The sequence below is a fragment of the Leishmania major genome, chromosome 25, assembly GCF_000002725.2.
Source record: "Leishmania major strain Friedlin complete genome, chromosome 25".
Classification (NCBI taxonomy): Eukaryota; Euglenozoa; class Kinetoplastea; order Trypanosomatida; family Trypanosomatidae; genus Leishmania; species Leishmania major.
In genome coordinates, this window is record NC_007266.2 from 689,796 (window position 1) to 705,073 (window position 15,278).

The 15,278-nt window shown below is 60.1% G+C and overlaps 5 protein-coding genes across 5 annotated transcripts; all 5 read right to left on the reverse strand.

Annotated features, from left to right (window-relative positions):
• Positions 1-2,358: 2,358 nt before the first annotated feature.
• On the reverse strand, positions 2,359-3,411 carry LMJF_25_1710 (putative pyruvate dehydrogenase E1 beta subunit; the record flags this gene model as incomplete). The annotated part of the gene is made up of 1 exon (XM_001683878.1): positions 2,359-3,411. The coding sequence occupies one exon, from the start codon at positions 3,409-3,411 to the stop codon at positions 2,359-2,361; it is 1,053 nt and encodes a 350-aa protein (XP_001683930.1).
• A 1,082-nt stretch (positions 3,412-4,493) lies between these two features.
• On the reverse strand, positions 4,494-9,209 carry LMJF_25_1720 (conserved hypothetical protein; the record flags this gene model as incomplete). The annotated part of the gene is made up of 1 exon (XM_001683879.1): positions 4,494-9,209. The coding sequence occupies one exon, from the start codon at positions 9,207-9,209 to the stop codon at positions 4,494-4,496; it is 4,716 nt and encodes a 1,571-aa protein (XP_001683931.1).
• A 1,189-nt stretch (positions 9,210-10,398) lies between these two features.
• LMJF_25_1730 (conserved hypothetical protein) lies at positions 10,399-11,364 on the reverse strand (the record flags this gene model as incomplete). Its single annotated transcript, XM_001683880.1, has 1 exon — positions 10,399-11,364. The coding sequence occupies one exon, from the start codon at positions 11,362-11,364 to the stop codon at positions 10,399-10,401; it is 966 nt and encodes a 321-aa protein (XP_001683932.1).
• Positions 11,365-12,361: 997 nt separating this feature from the next.
• LMJF_25_1740 (conserved hypothetical protein) lies at positions 12,362-13,285 on the reverse strand (the record flags this gene model as incomplete). Its single annotated transcript, XM_001683881.1, has 1 exon — positions 12,362-13,285. The coding sequence occupies one exon, from the start codon at positions 13,283-13,285 to the stop codon at positions 12,362-12,364; it is 924 nt and encodes a 307-aa protein (XP_001683933.1).
• A 1,471-nt stretch (positions 13,286-14,756) lies between these two features.
• LMJF_25_1750 (conserved hypothetical protein) lies at positions 14,757-15,185 on the reverse strand (the record flags this gene model as incomplete). Its single annotated transcript, XM_001683882.1, has 1 exon — positions 14,757-15,185. One exon carries the CDS (start codon positions 15,183-15,185, stop codon positions 14,757-14,759), a length of 429 nt encoding a protein of 142 aa, XP_001683934.1.
• Positions 15,186-15,278: the final 93 nt, after the last annotated feature.

Genomic DNA, 15,278 nt, shown 5'->3' on the forward strand with positions numbered 1-15,278 from the left:
CGACCACTCGGACGACATCAGCGCGACGAATGCGGGGAAGGAAGAGGGAAGGCAAACATGCGTGTGTGTGTATATATGTGCGCGAGTGGTCCTCCTCGGCTGCCGCACCGCTGCCGCCTCTCACTCTCCACCTCCATTCGCTTCCAGGTCTCCTCGACGCCAAACATACAGCCGCACGCACACTCAAACATGTCGTTCTCTGTCGTCGCAATCTGCCTCGCTGCATCTCCCTTCACGTCTCTCTCGGCACCACCCCTTGCCCTTCACTGTACCACCCGGATTTCCGAGCAGCCGCACTCGTCTTGAAGGAGAGCACAGATTTGTGGTGACGGCACAAGCGTGTGCACTCTGTGTACCTGTCTCTCTCTCGCTCTCTCCGTGGCTGTGTGTAAACGCAGATGAGGAAGAAAAGAAATCAGAAGGAACGCGGTGACAGCGGGTGTATCGCACAAGTCGCAACTGTGTTCACCATCTACCGGGTGTGCATGTGTGTCGCATCGCTTCATGAGTTCTGGTGTGTTTGATCGTTAAGTATACCGTTGGATTCTTCGCCTTTCTTGTCTTGGAAGGTACACGTGGGTGCGCGCGTTCGTGCGGAGCAGCTGCATGCATTGCATGTGTGCGCATAGAGCTCAAGTACCGACATACATACACACCACAAGCACCACACGCACGCGCACATGGGGAGGGAGAAAGAGACCCCCTTTTTCTTCTTAGGTCAAAACCAAACAAAGGAAGCCACGCCAGCAGCGTCTGACGAGCGACTGCGTCGCTCTTATCGCCTACGCTAAGGGTGCGAGGTAGAGGTGTGTGTGTGTGTGCGTGTGTGTGTGGGGGGGGGGAGGGGAGGGGGTGACGTGGGGGTTGCGGGGACAGAGGACAGTACTCGCTCTCTCCAGCGCTGCGTTCTGGTGTCTTGGAAAGGCGATGCCCCTCACGGTGACAAAAAACAAAAACGAAAAAAAAAACAAAAAGTTTTCGTATTTTTCGTCGTTTCGTTTGTGCTTCTGCTGGGCGTTGGCACTTCTCCGTTTTCTGGCGTTCTTTCAGGTCGATATTGCCGGCTACAAACAACGGAAAACATACAGGCGCAACGCGCACACAACACATCGCCGTCATCATCGGTGGCGCATCCCCATCCCACTCCCACATTGAAGTCGGAGGGAGAGCAAGAGGGGCACGGGGAGAGAGAAGGGGGAGGAGGGGGGGGGCAAGGCGAAGATAAGCCCGATATTTGCCCGATGTTATATATATATATATTGCACAACTTTCGCCCTGGGGATGTTGTTAACCTTTCGTCATTCTCTCCCTCTCTCGCTACGGCGCTCTGCTTCACTCGTCAGCGACACGCAAGCACGCACGCACGCTTGACGGGGGGGGGGGGCGCCGAGCACAGGAGAGAGAGGGGCGAATGGGGAGCGACGGAAGGCAAGGGCTTGAGTTTTTTGTTTGGGTATGTGGGATGTGTGCGCATGTGCGGTTTACGCGTGTCACTCTTCAACGAAGGGTAGAGGAGAGAGCGGCGGGGCAGGGCGTGTGGTGTGTGCGGAAGGGCAAGAGGACGATGTACAGCACCACAGTGCGGCACATCTACTACGCCTTCTCCGTACTTCCAACGCGCCACACCCGCCCCGTTCTCTCCTTCTCTATTTTGCACGCGTACCATGTGCAAAGACATCCCAAAGCCAGGCAAGCGAACATATAAGAAGGAGAGCTAGAGCAGTCGCACTGAGACAAACGTGAAGAGCCGGTAAAGACGCAGACGAACAGACGGGGGAGGGGGAGGGGAAGAGAGACGGAAGGATACACACACACACAAACACACACACACACACACAAACACACACACACACACACACACACACACACAAACACACACACACACACGCACGCACACACACACACACGCATACGTAAACCTACGCATACAAAAAAACATGCACACAACTATGTATATATATATATATATACATGCATTAGCACACTGACGGGAAGGGGGACGCGTACAGGCAGACGGAAGCGGCAACAACAGGATACAACGGTGTGCGGAGAGGCCCCTCTCAGCGCAGACAAATACAATCAACCGCGCACACACACACACACACACGAGGAGGTGTGATTAACCACCCACGTGCGGGTGTGGGCGGGTGTGAGGCAACGTATGGGGAGCACACGCCAGTGCGCCCACAGCGCCTTACCTCTCTCTATCTTCTGCTGTCCCCCCGTGCTCTATGCAGGTGGCTATTTCATCGCTGCTTGGCATCCTGTAGACCCCCTAGAAGACTTGTAGCCGACTAGAGGAAGCACACACACACACACACACACACACACACACACACGCACACGCACGCATAAGCTTTAGCTGAGTACGCGCTTGGCAGCGGCCATGACGTCGGCCACCTGCGGCTGCGAAGCCATCTCGATATCCTTGCTGTACGGTGTCGGGCAGTCGGCGCACGACACGCGCTCGATCGGGGCATCGAGGTAGTCGAACGTGTCGCTCTCCATGACACAGGCGCAGATCTCAGCACCAATGTTGCACACAGGGAAGGACTCATCGACTGTGACCGCACGGTGCGTCTTCTTGATGGAGCTGAGGATGGTGTGGCGGTCGAGCGGGCGCAGGGAGCGAAGGTTAATCACCTCCGCCTGCACGCCCTCTGCGGCGAGCTTCTCAGCCGCCTTCAAGCACAGATCCACACCACGAGAGAAGCCGATGAGGGTGATGTCCTTGCCCTCGCGCTCAATCTTCGCCTTGCCGAACGGGATCACAAAGTTCTTGTCCGCTGCTTCGTCTGTGACGGGGAAGGACTCGCTGTACAGCAACTCGTGCTCGAGCACCACCACGGCGTTGTCGTCGCGGATGGCCGCCTTGATCATGCCGCGGGCATCCTCGCAGTTGTACGGCGCAATTACCTTCAGGCCGGGCACGGACGCGTACCACGGACCGAAGCACTGACTATGCTGGGCACCTACACCAGCCGACGCACCGTTGGGACCACGAAAGACTATGGGGCACTTCATCTGGCCACCAGACATATACAGGCTCTTGCCGGCTGAGTTGACAAGCTGATCGATAGCTTGCATGGCGAAGTTGAAGGTCATGAACTCGCACACGGGGCGCAGGCCACTGAGAGCGGCACCAACGGCCATGCCGGCGAAGCCGTGCTCTGTGATGGGCATGTCGATGATGCGGTCCTTGCCATACTTGTCCATAAGACCCTTGGTCACCTTGTAGGCTCCCTGGTATTGGGCGACCTCCTCACCAATCACAAAGACCTTCTCTTCGCGGGCGAGCTCCTCGTCGAGGGCCGAGTGGATCGCATCGCGCACCGTCATGTTGGTCGTGGCGCAGCGCGCCGCCATGGCGGCGGACGCGGAGAAGAGAGCTCGGGAGGCGAAGCGGCGCATGGCGTTCTGTGTGTGCGTGGTTTGGGGAGAGGAGGGAGGGGCTGAGGGCGGCTTCTGTCGGTGATTTGGCGATGATGATTATTATCGGTTAGTGTGTTGAAGGAGATGGATGAGGGCAGGGCAAAGGAGGAGGAGTATGTGCGTTCTTGTATGCGCTTGTGTAGACTGTGCGTGTATGTGCTTGCACATGCGAAATCGATGGGGAGTGAGAGAGTGTGCGCGTGCGCGAGAAGATTCGAGTGAGCAGGGCACGGCGTCAGGATGGCGATCACTGATGAGCATGCGCCTGGAATCGCCGAGCATGAGGGAAAGGTTGCTTGTGCGCACTTGAGGACGCGCCTGCGGCAAGCTGGGCAAGGGGAGGGGGGGGGGGAAAGGAAGAGCGCGAAGTGAGAGAGGGGCGCAGAAAGCCGATACATCTCTCATCACCATTCCGCCGCTGCTGGTTGCCGTCGCTCCTTCTGTACGCTCAAGCTCTCCTCTCTCTCTCTCTCTCCCTCTGTTTTATCCCCCATCCCCTAACCTCTTCCATCAGCTTCGTTAGCCCTCCCGCGGCCGTGTCCTCCCGTCGTCGTTTGCATCGCCCTATGCCGCTTAAGCACCAGCAGCGCTTGCGCGTGGGTGTGCGCGCGTGTGCAGCCCCCCCCCCCCCATCCCCCTCCCCCCACGCCTTCTCCTGTGTTTCCTTTGGTAGGGGAGGGGGCACATTCAAGCCACGACAGACCGAGAGGGAGTGGGGGAGATAGAGGCGAGGCGCTTGCCGCACACTACAGCAGGGTTGGAGGGAGGGAAGCTGTCCGCCGTGCTGCAGAATCGCCTGCCTTGGCTTTTGTCTTCAGCGCCTCTCTCTCCCTCACGAACCGCCCATCAGGTTGCTTCGTGTTCATCCGTTCACTCAAGAGGAAGAGCCAAACACCTACCCAACCACCCGAGCACCGCTCACCGTTTACGCGGCGTTCCAAAGCCGCTCAAGAGACGCCTCCCGGCAGACATACACTCACCCACAGATTACACACGAGAGCCGCCTTCCACAGCACCACTTACGTCCTCCCCGTGTACAGGGCGGCGCCCTGTACTGCTGCTCACCGACGTGGACGCTTGAAGTCGGCACGATACCGCTTGCTGTCCTTCGTTCGAGGCTTTTGCCACGGTTTCTCGTCACCATCGCCACCAACACAGTCGTCGCGGCTCCTCTTGCGGTCCTTCTCGTTGCGCCGCTCTCTCTCTCGACGGTCTCCACGCGTTCTCCGGCCGCTGCTGCTACGCTCCACTGGCGCGGCGGCGGCGGACGAGGCGGTCAGGAGGCCTTCTGCCGCTCTCGCCGCGGGCGAAGAGGAGGACGATGGCCGTGGGTGAAGGGTAAAGAGACCGTGAACATCATCGGCGACGCCGCGGTCGGTGCGCGCCGCACTTTTCTCCACGACCGCCAGCTGCCGCGCGATAACGTCCATGACGACACCCCTGCGCCGGGCCTTAAGCCTCTCTACGGTGCTGCGCAGCTTCTCCACCGTGCTGCGCACGAGCGACAGCGGATCACCGAGGTGCTGCAACACCAGCACCATCTTCCACTCGTCAAGAATACCGTTCCGTAGCACAATCTTCTGCACAGCCATGATGACGTCGCCGCACATGTGCTGCACCATGCGGAACGCGTCTGTCTCCGTGTCGGAGAAGCAGCGATGATATACGCGCGCTGCACTGGATTCAATCAAGAAACTCTTCTTGTACGGCAGCACAATATCTTGCAGGACACACCGTAGACAACACACGGAGGACAGCGCTTCGGTGCGTGTGCACTCGGCTAGAGAGTTCGCGAGCGTGAAGAAGAAGCGCTGACACATGCGCTGGCGCTCTTGCACACTCATCGTGATGGGCAGATGCGCGTCGCTCAGCACGTGCAGAAGATGACCGAGCGTCGCGGCGCTGACAGCGCCGTCCACCGGCGAGATGCGCGCACGCTGAACGAGGGCCTCGTGTATCTGATCGAGGTAGTCACGCAGTGTGGCTGGCTTAAGGACGGCTCCTGCAGCGTCGGCGGAGCTGGTGGCTGTGGTCGCCGTAATCGTCGCCTCCTTCGTGCCCTCGGTGGATGCGACAGCCGTGGCGTTCTCGTTTTCTGACGCTTCGCGCTGCTGTTGCTGCAGCAGCAACGCGCGTAGGTCACCGCGGACGGCCTCTCGTAATTCGTGCACAGCCACGGCCATGTCTGGCACACCCTCCGTTTTCAGCTGCTCCACCATCGCGCGGATTCCGAGGAGCGTCTTCGTTGGCGCGTGCGACCCACACTGAACGGAAAACTCCCGCAGGAGTCGTTTCGCGGCCGTCTGCATACGTGCAGCGGAGTCCACCTCCTCGTACGTGCAGACCCAGAACCAGGAGAGCCAGCGGTGGCTGCTGCGCAGCTGCTGCTGCGCGGGTGGCGGATACGCGACACCGGGCGAGTTCACAGCTTCGGCATTCTCTGTGCCGGCGACGGCGCCTTCTGATTCAGCAGCGTCCATTACATTGCTGCCCAGCTGCACCTTGACACGATCTCGTAGAGAGAGAAGCAAAGGATGCGCTACAACGTGGGGCGACAATAAAGTCACCGACGTCGGGCGTGGACAGCACAGATGCTGAATCACTGTCGCCGCCGCCTCCGCAGACAGCGACGATGACGACACGCTCATCTGCAGCGCACACCAGCGACACATACCGAAGAACACAGACGTCATCACATCAATCGCCAGGCTGCGCGTCCAGAACAGCCCCGACGCCATCTTGGCGCTCTCGTGAGGCTCCGCAAACCGTCCGTTCGCCACTGCTGCCGCCTCCTGCAGAATGGCCAGAAATGGCACAGAAGACGTGGAGATGGTGGCAGGCGCTGCCGTGACAAGCTCGCACAGATAACGCTGCGCAGCCCGGTGCGCGTACCATGCCGACTCCGCCACTGGGGTGTCTTCGGCTCGCCAGAAGTACAGCCGCGGCAGCTCCCACGCATAGGCCATTGCACAGCTAGCGGGATACTTGGCCGTCAGCGCAAGACTCACGTCCGCGTCCTCTGCGGTGGCGTAGTCGAGAGCCATAGCACGCAGCGGTGGCACAAAGAAGGCGGCGAGGCCGTGGCGTTGCTGATGGATTATGTGATGGCGCAGGTACTCGATTATAGTACACCCACCCTCACCGAGAAAGGCTTCCAGCGCAGCGCGCAGGCGAGGTAGAACCGTGGATGGCAGCGTGCGGAAGACGGCTGCAAAGAACATGAGGAGCTCGCTTGTAGCCACCTCGTCACCGGTGTTGCGCATGCGTGTGACGCAGGCCTCATCCAGCGCTGCGCCGAAGAAGCTCGCGAGCGTTGCGGGGAGGGAGCGAGGCGACGCCCACATGCGCGCGACATCACCGTCTGCCGTCTCTTCTACGGCCGCGTTGTCGCCGGCGAGTTCCTGAAAGCGGTCCAGCACGTATTGCATGGCCTGATCCAGGCATGAAAATACGCAATAATAGCGAGGAAAGTACAGCTCGACGAGCTGCACCGCAGACAGCGGCTCTTCCGTCAGAGCTTGGGCACGCGTGGCGCTGGTGGTGGCGGCGTCGCTGTTGGGCGAATGCGTGGAGAGGTTGACGTTGGAGGCGTCTGGCGTGGCGCCAGGATCCCCTGCGCCGCCTTTTTCACGCACCACCGCGTCAACACGGACACCCAGCGCCACACTGCCCACTCTGAGAAGCAACGGAAACACGTGCTCCTGCATCGTTGACAGCGGCTGCTGAAGCGCGGCGAAGGCAAGCGGAAGAAGACTGTGGGACCCCACGCTGTGGGCTTGGCGATCCGTTCCAGCTGCTGCGGCTTGCCCAGGCACCTGCGCACCCGTTGGGGGGTAGCTGAGGCACTCCATCACGCGAGAGAAACACGCCGCGGCAAATGTGCAGTCCCGCGCGTGGCGGTGATGCATGCGCAGCTGTCGACGTGCCCCACAGGTCGTGTGCGTGAAGAGAGCGTAGCCGCCGTCCTGAGTAGCGTGCGTGACGCGGTGCAACTCACGGACGCAGCCTTTCCACGCCTCCAACGAAAGCGGCGCCTGCTTCTCGGCAGACGGCGCAGTGCCGTTCGGCGCGGGCGTGAAGAAAAAGGTCGTGAGGAAGGCCGTGTACGGGGCTATCAGGAGCGTCGTCTCGCCGTAGGTGCTGAGGACGAGCGTGAAAGCCATGGCCTGCTTGCGCAGCCCCAGCCAAGCCTCCTCAACCTCTTCGAGGCGGATCGTGTCGTTGCCGCTGTTGGGACCGTCGGCTCCCTGCTGCTGCTGCTGCTGCTTTTCTCCCTCGACATTGCCCTCTTCTTCCATACGCGGCACCGCCGCAGCCGCGGACATGCGTGCGTGCCGTGCCATGTGCTGGCAGGCGACCCACCAGCGACTCATCAGCCGAAGAAGCCGCTCGCATACCTTGTAGGAGGAAAGGACGAGCAGAGGGGCCACGCTGTAGTCCACCTTGATTGGCGTTTCTGATTTTTGCGGCTGTGCCCGCAGCGCCGGCAGGGGCGGCACGGCAGCATAGGCCATCGTACAGTCGCCCTCTCCTACCTCCGTGGCGTTGTCGTCGCTGTAGAGCTGCCTGTCGATGATGGCCTTCAACACATCACCGGCGTAGCGAATGTGCGCCGCCGCCGCCGCCACTGCATCCGAGCTGGCCACGCCAGCAGCAGCATACTCAGACTGCGCGGCCGCGGCCTGCACGAAGCTTCGAAGCTGATCACTGAACTCTGAGTGCACCTTGCGCGTGAAACAGGGCAAGTATTCCTCCTGCTCGGACGGAACAAGCTGCAGCCCTGCCCCTTGCACAAAGGCACCGATGTAGCTCACAAGGCAGAGAACAGGTGAAGGAATCAGCGAAGCTGATGTAGACGCCAAGGCGACCCCCCTTTGCTCAGCAACATCATCATGAGCACGCTGCTGCTGTTGATACGCAGCGCGCAGGTACAGCGGTAGCATACCAGTGAGCCAGTCGCCGGTGTGAGTGCCTGTAGCAGCTACGGCGCGGCGATGCTGTCCGCGGCGGGACTTTGTCGCCTCTTCTTCCTCCACGTGTGACGATGCCGCCGCCGCGCCAGCGGTCGCAAAACTGAGAACATGAGTGAGAAGACTGTCCAGCAGCAGTGAGAGTGCGCGGGCCGCCGGGGTCACGTTTGCTGTCTCGGAGCTTCCCCGGCCTTGCACGCCCACACTGCATCCTTCCTCACCGGCTACGGCGTTGCTTGTGTCTGCACCCGTCTCTGCGGCGCCGCGCGCGCCGTCTGTGAATCCTTGCAGGACTGCCTTGAAGAAAGCGAGGTAGATCTGCTGCTGGAGCGCACGCAGGCGGCGGGCCTGAACGGCGTCGATGTGGGCGGCTGGTGTGACCTTGGCACCGCTTCTTGCCACCGCCGCCGCCGATGCCGGCGTCGTGTCATCGGCGGCCTGCTCTGCCTGCTCGGCGGCGCGCTCCTCCCAGGCCCGGGCCATGCACTTCCGGAGCTGCGTAAGAAGGGGCAGGAGGACGTAATCCCACTTCATATGCTGGTAGAGGCCGCAGGCTCCAACGTCTCTGTTGTGCTGGGACACGCTGTCGGCACTGCCCTTCCTCGCGGGGTGCACTTCCCCGATCAAGGCCAGGAGATCATTCTTGTAGGCGAGAACATTATTCGCTGTCTGCTTGACGATGACGCAGAGGCAGCTGGCGGCGGCGTCGTCGGCCGTGGCGTCGAGAGGCTCTGCCTCTTCAACAATGCTGCGGTGTGACCACCACCACGACGCCACATCGCTCGAGGACGCTTGCCCTGCTTCCATGCTATCGCTTCTCGCCTGGCGTTTGGGATGTGTGGATGCTCTGTATGGGCGTGCGCGGCTTGTGCTGCCGCTTCTTCCGTTTAGAAAGGCTCTCTCCGCTGTATCTGCCCCGTCTGTGCTTGTGTGCGCTCTCCCTGCACGGGTGGGCGTGGGTTGCGCACAATTTGTGTGTAAGCGTGTGGCGAGCGAGACAGACCGAGAGACAGATACGGACGGGGCAGGCAGACAGATGCAAGGATGAGAGAGCGGTCGCAGTGAGGAGGTCTCCGCGAGATTAGAAGACGTTATCGTTATCGGCACACATACACACAATATCTCTCCATCTCACCCGATATATGCGCGTGCATGTATTTTTTACGCCCACCCCGTCCTCCCCGGATGACAAAGGCGTGGTGGGCACACACACACACCTCTCAGTGCGCCGTATCTCAGGGCCCCGGGCGCCCCCACCTCCATCTCTCTATCTGTGGGGAGGCCAAGCAGCCCGTCCTCTCCTCCTCCTGTTTCTGCTGAATGCCGAGCTGCTGTTAGTGGTGACAGAGTCCAGCGCCTACGACGTGGGGAGGTCAGGGCGGTTTGCTGCTAAGAGGTGTCAGCGGTCATGGCCCGGATGGCGTTGCGTCGGATCGACCCGCTGCTGCGAACACGTCTGTACCAACCACCTGATGGGCGAAGCGCCGGCGCGTATCTAGCGCTGCTTCGCACCACGCGATGTGCCCCCCCCCCCCCCCCCACACACACACACCCATAGCAGGCCGTGTGGAGGGCCGAGTGACGTTGAGCTCACGTTCTACGGCAGGGATATCAATGTTGAATAGAACAAGACGACTAGCTCCTCGCTTTCACACATGATCCTGTTCGAATGCATCAAAATGTGTACAGTGGCCCATCGAATGCCCCCCCCCCTCCCTTTCGCCGCCTGAAGCATCTAGAGGATGGGATGGGGTGGTGGTGGTGGGGATGCTGTGTGTGTGTGGGTGCCACGTCTAAGGATGGCTGGTATGTGTACTGCTGACGAGGTAATGTATGAAATTGTTAAGGGAAACACACACACACACACACACACACACTTACACGCACGTGAACAGAAAGGCGGTGAAGGGCGCGCATCACCAAGTGCGGTCAGCTGCGCAGCCTCGGTCGGCAGACAATCATGCACATGAGGGCCGTTGCATAGCCTGCACTCGGCTCACGGCTTCCGATTTCTGTTCAACTGTTGCTGCAGCGACAGCGCCCGCCGAACCAGGAAGGAGTTGCCGTTCCGGTCCTGCACGCGCACGTCGAAGAACTGTGGGTACTTGAGCAGGAAGGCACATGGCCGGACTACAGGGTAGCCCATGCACCGCATCTTGACATCACGCGAGATATTGAGACTCGAGAACGCCACCCACTCATTGGGAATGTGCGTCAGCACCTCCTCCAAGCGTTCCTTGAGTGTGGTGGTGTTGTTAACGAAGCCGCTGCCTGTGCCTATGCAAGGCGACCCACCAACGATGTTCAGATTCGGCATGGCCACTTCCATGGCTTTCTGCGGCCCCAGCCACTGCTCCAGCGCCGGCAACGGCTTCGTTCCAGGCGGAAGTCGCATAACCTGCATGTTGTTCTTGACGCAGGACGGAGGAGCTACATGCAGCGTAGCAGATTGCGACGCCCTCTTTTCGCCGAGGCGGCACACCAGGAAGTGGTTCGGGAAGTGCAAGAGGAGTTCCTCCAAGGGAAGACGATGTGCTACGAGAATCTTTCGGGAGGCGGGGCTCAGGGCACGAAACAGCTCCCCCACTGGCATCATGCGTGTGACGAGGGTTCCGAGCTCTACTACTACGGGCTCCAGTGATGGAGGGCCTTCTTTAGCGGCGCTCCGGCTGCTGACTGAGCTCTCGCGTGCAACGGGGCTGCTGCTGCTGCGCGCCGTGCTACTTTTTTCTGATAAAGAAAGCGGTGTCCCGGGTAGGGTGGGGGACTGTCCAACAGCGCGCCGCTGATGAAGCAGCGGCGAGGGGTACAGCGAGTCGGTGGTCGCGGACGCGCTGCTTGATCGAAGGAACGTGAATGTTGCTGTCGCCATGAAGATACGCCTCGGCTGTGCCGCGTGCTGCGGTGCGGGGTGGGCGAGCACGGCACGCCACAGGGGACAACACAGACGCATAGGCTTCATTGTATGTATCTGCGCATCGTCAGCGGCGTTGAGGTTCTCCCACACGGTGAGGAGAGACGACGGTCAAGAGTGGAGCGCGGCTGAATGGGAGGGTGTTCGTGGAGACATGTTGGGTGAGGTTAGAGAGACATGGACGCAGGGGAGGGGGGGGGGTGCCGTTGCGGCGGAAACGAGGTATGGGACGGAGAGACAAAGGCAGCGACGTCAGCGACTCGCGAACTCGCCGGCAGCTGCACTCGCATCCGCAGCTGTAGTGTGCACATGAAGCGTGTGGAGAGGAGAGGAAGATGCGGGCGTGTATCTCACACATTGTCAACAAGCGCGTGCATTGAAAAGGTGGTTGTGGTGGTGGCATGCAGCCGAGACACCCACGCACACACAGGCACATGTGCAGAGATGAGGAAGGGGGGGGGGCTACGTTGAGGATTCTTTATCTAGACGGCAGGCGTGGGGACGCCACAAAGGGTGTCGAGACACGAATACACACACACGCACACACACACACACAAACAGACACAGAGAGAGAGTGACAGAGACAGACACACCGTCTCACGCCCACCCCACAGGTAATTATATGAAGGAGGCAGGCACGGCTGCAACCGCATATCGAGATGGACCGATAACGTATACAGACAAACACCCGCACACGCACACGCACACGCACACAAAGTGATCAACATGGAAGAAAGCCCAGCATCATAGAGCTCGGCAAGTGCACCGCCGGAGGTGTGCGTAGACGGGAGTGTGTATGTGTGTGTGTGTGCATTGTGGTGGAGGCAGGAGGCTGGTGGAGAGAAGCAGCTGTCGAGGTGAAGGAGCACGCGCTTCAAAGCATAAGGTAGGACAACGAAAAAGCAAAGAGAACACAAGAGGCGAGGCAGGGTGGGGTTTGAGCGGCTTGCAGACGGTGCACCACGAGCAGAAGCACCCGCCCACCCCACCCATCGAGACACACGCGCGCACAGGTGAACGTACGACTACACAAGGCGTGCTTTATCTAACGAGTGCCGAAAGACTGATTTCGACTACCCATCGGGCCGCCTCGACGGGGTGCACCATCACCGCCTCCGCGACTTCCGTTGTTGCCGCCGTATCCGTGGCGATCATCGCGTTGCGGTGGAGGACCGCGGCGCCCATCGCCTCTTCCATAGCTTCCGCTGCCGCCTTCGTTGCGGTACTGCGGCGGTGGAGACCGTGAAGGCCCTGAGGGCGATGAGAAACCCTGATGCCGGCGATCGCCACCACCACGGCCGCCACGTCCGCGGTTGCTCCCAACGCCGCCTCCCGGACGACGCTGCTGCTGCCGGCGATCGGCATCGTCGAGCCCCATCATCCGTCGCATTGTTTTGCGCTGCGCATCGCGTGTAGCGTACTGCTGAATGACGATGGGGTTGCCAATCACGTAGAGGACGCCGTCCTCGGGGTTGGTGTGTAGCACAAAAAACTGCTTGCGCTGCTCGAGAAAGCTTCGCAGACCACCGTGCCGCTCGCTGAGCGCTTCTTGTATGTTCTCGTCGATGGCAGAGAAGAGAGACTTGATGGATATAGCTCCCTTGGGCGGTATGTGCTTTAACACCTCTGTCATCACAATGGAGTCGTCACGGAGGGCGGCGCGGGTCTCAGCGCTCAGCTCGCCGTCACCCGTGCTGTTCCTCACCGCGGCTGGGACAGGGCCGGGCGGCGCTCGCGGGTTGCCGAAGCTGCCGGTGCCGTGAGAACCCACAGGCGGCCCGAAGCTACTGCCGCTTCCTCTACCACCACCAGAGGAGCGGCTGTAGGGTCGCGAGGACTGCCAACGCATCGCACAAGCCGAGTAGCCTATCGTTGCTGATGCCGGCGCGCCTGCAGCGACCGCCATAGCGGCGGCAGCTGGTCCACCGCTGCTGAACCCGCCGCGGGACAGGATCGAAAAGGATCGCATGCTCACGCTCTCTCTGCAGTCGAGTCTGCAGCTAGTCGTTGCCTATCTATCGGCGTGCGGGCGTATGTGTGGGCGCGCTTGTCTACTCTTCTTGTATGTGAGTGTGTCTATTCGACTCTCTGTATTGTTGACGTACACAGCCAAGCCACGGTGTCCACTAGGGTGGTATGTGGTTGAGTAGCACTCACGGAGTAGAGGAGTGGGGCGGAGGCACGACAGGGCACGTATTCAAACGCTGTCAAACATCAACCAAAGCGCAGCGACGATAAAAGCCCTCACGTGACTTGAGAGGCGGCACGAAGCAGTAATATACGCACACACACACACACACACACACACAACACACTTACAGGCAGACAGGGGCACACGACAGCCTCAGCCACCAAACTGCTGCAAGAGAGGCGAAGGAAAGCCGAACAAGCAAGCAAGACGGGGCCACACAAACTCAAGCCACCTCAAGCAGACTGAGTCGGTGAGGTGGAGGGCGGAGGGGGTTCAGAGACAATGACGCACGGCGCATACATCCGGCGTTGGGGAGAGAAAGACGCTGGCAAAGCAGAGGGAGACGCATGATTGGTGCAGGATGTGTGCGTGAGCGTGTGCCGACAGGAAGGGGGGAGGAGGAGGAGCAGACGGACGCAGACGGTGGACGCGGATGTAAGGAGAAGGGATGGGGGAGGCGACGGGGAGAGGTGCCCAAGCGCCTCTAGAGCATGACGCACACACACATTCCCCTCTCTCTTTCGCCTCACACGCCTTTCTCCCGAGTACGCCATACGCATCGTCCTCACCGTCACCGACGCATGCACACACGTGGGGGTTGTTTCTCCCTCTGAAGCGCATCACATGCTTTTTTTTTGAGTTCTGAGGCACACACACACACACACACACACATGCACACACGTGCAGACGGAGAGGTACGCAGAGACATACAGAATGGGAAGAAGAGGGAACATGAGGCAGTGAGGCAGAGGGGTGTGGGGGAAGGAGGAGGAGGGGTGTGGGGAGAGGACAGCCCCCCTCACTCCTCCTCTTCCTCCCCCCCACCCCCAAAAAGAAAACAGAAACAAAGCACAGGATGGAAAACAACAGAAAACGAGAACGGTAGGACACATGGGTGACAGGGCAGAAGAGAGGGAGAGGGGTAGGGGAAAGAGGCGCGCCCATGTGTGCATGCAGGACCTGCTATTCCGTCCCGCATATATATATATATATATGTGTGTGTGTGTGTGTGTGAGGGGGTGGGGGTGGGGACGGGGGCAGAGTCACCACAAAACACAGAAAGCAGCCACAAGAGAGAACACAAAGTGAGAGAGGATAACTATGCGATGCACAAGGACGGCTGTAATCAGCTGTCTGTAGCGGAAGTGAGAGGGGAGGGGAGGGGAGGGCAAAGAGCAGCCGTGAGTGCGGACTAATATGCCACCGCGTAGGCGAGTGGGGGTGGGGGAGGTAGTGGGTCGGGGAGCTACTACTTCCGCCTCGACTGCTTGTGCTCGTACTTTTCCTTGGTCTTCTCCCACTGGAAGCGCTCGGTAAGGGGTATAGCCTCGATGGTGCTGGTGTAGCTGCCCGCCACACCTACAAGGAAGTCTTGCGTCTCCTTCGGGTAGACGATGATCTCAACTAGCTTGTTGCCATTTTCCAGCTCCGACAAGGTGGCGTTGTGCAGCGCCTCGATGTCGCTGTCGCGGCTAAAGTAGTAGCGGATGTGGAACTCGTACTCGAGGGTGTCGTTGTAGAAGGCCCAGCGCTCGCCGTCGTCGTACAGAAGGCGGAAGAGAAGGCCGTTCTGCTTCTTAGGGAACATCTTCAGCGCCTTCAGCGGCTCCTCCGGTGGGCCGCCGTATTTCCACACGATATCGTCCTGCGCCGAGTACGTAGAGTAGCCGCAGCCCATGGTTTCTTCTGTGCGCCACACGCGTGTGCTATTATTATTTATGCGGTGTAAAGATAGGCGACGCTCGTGATGGGACACTCGTCTGTTTTGTTT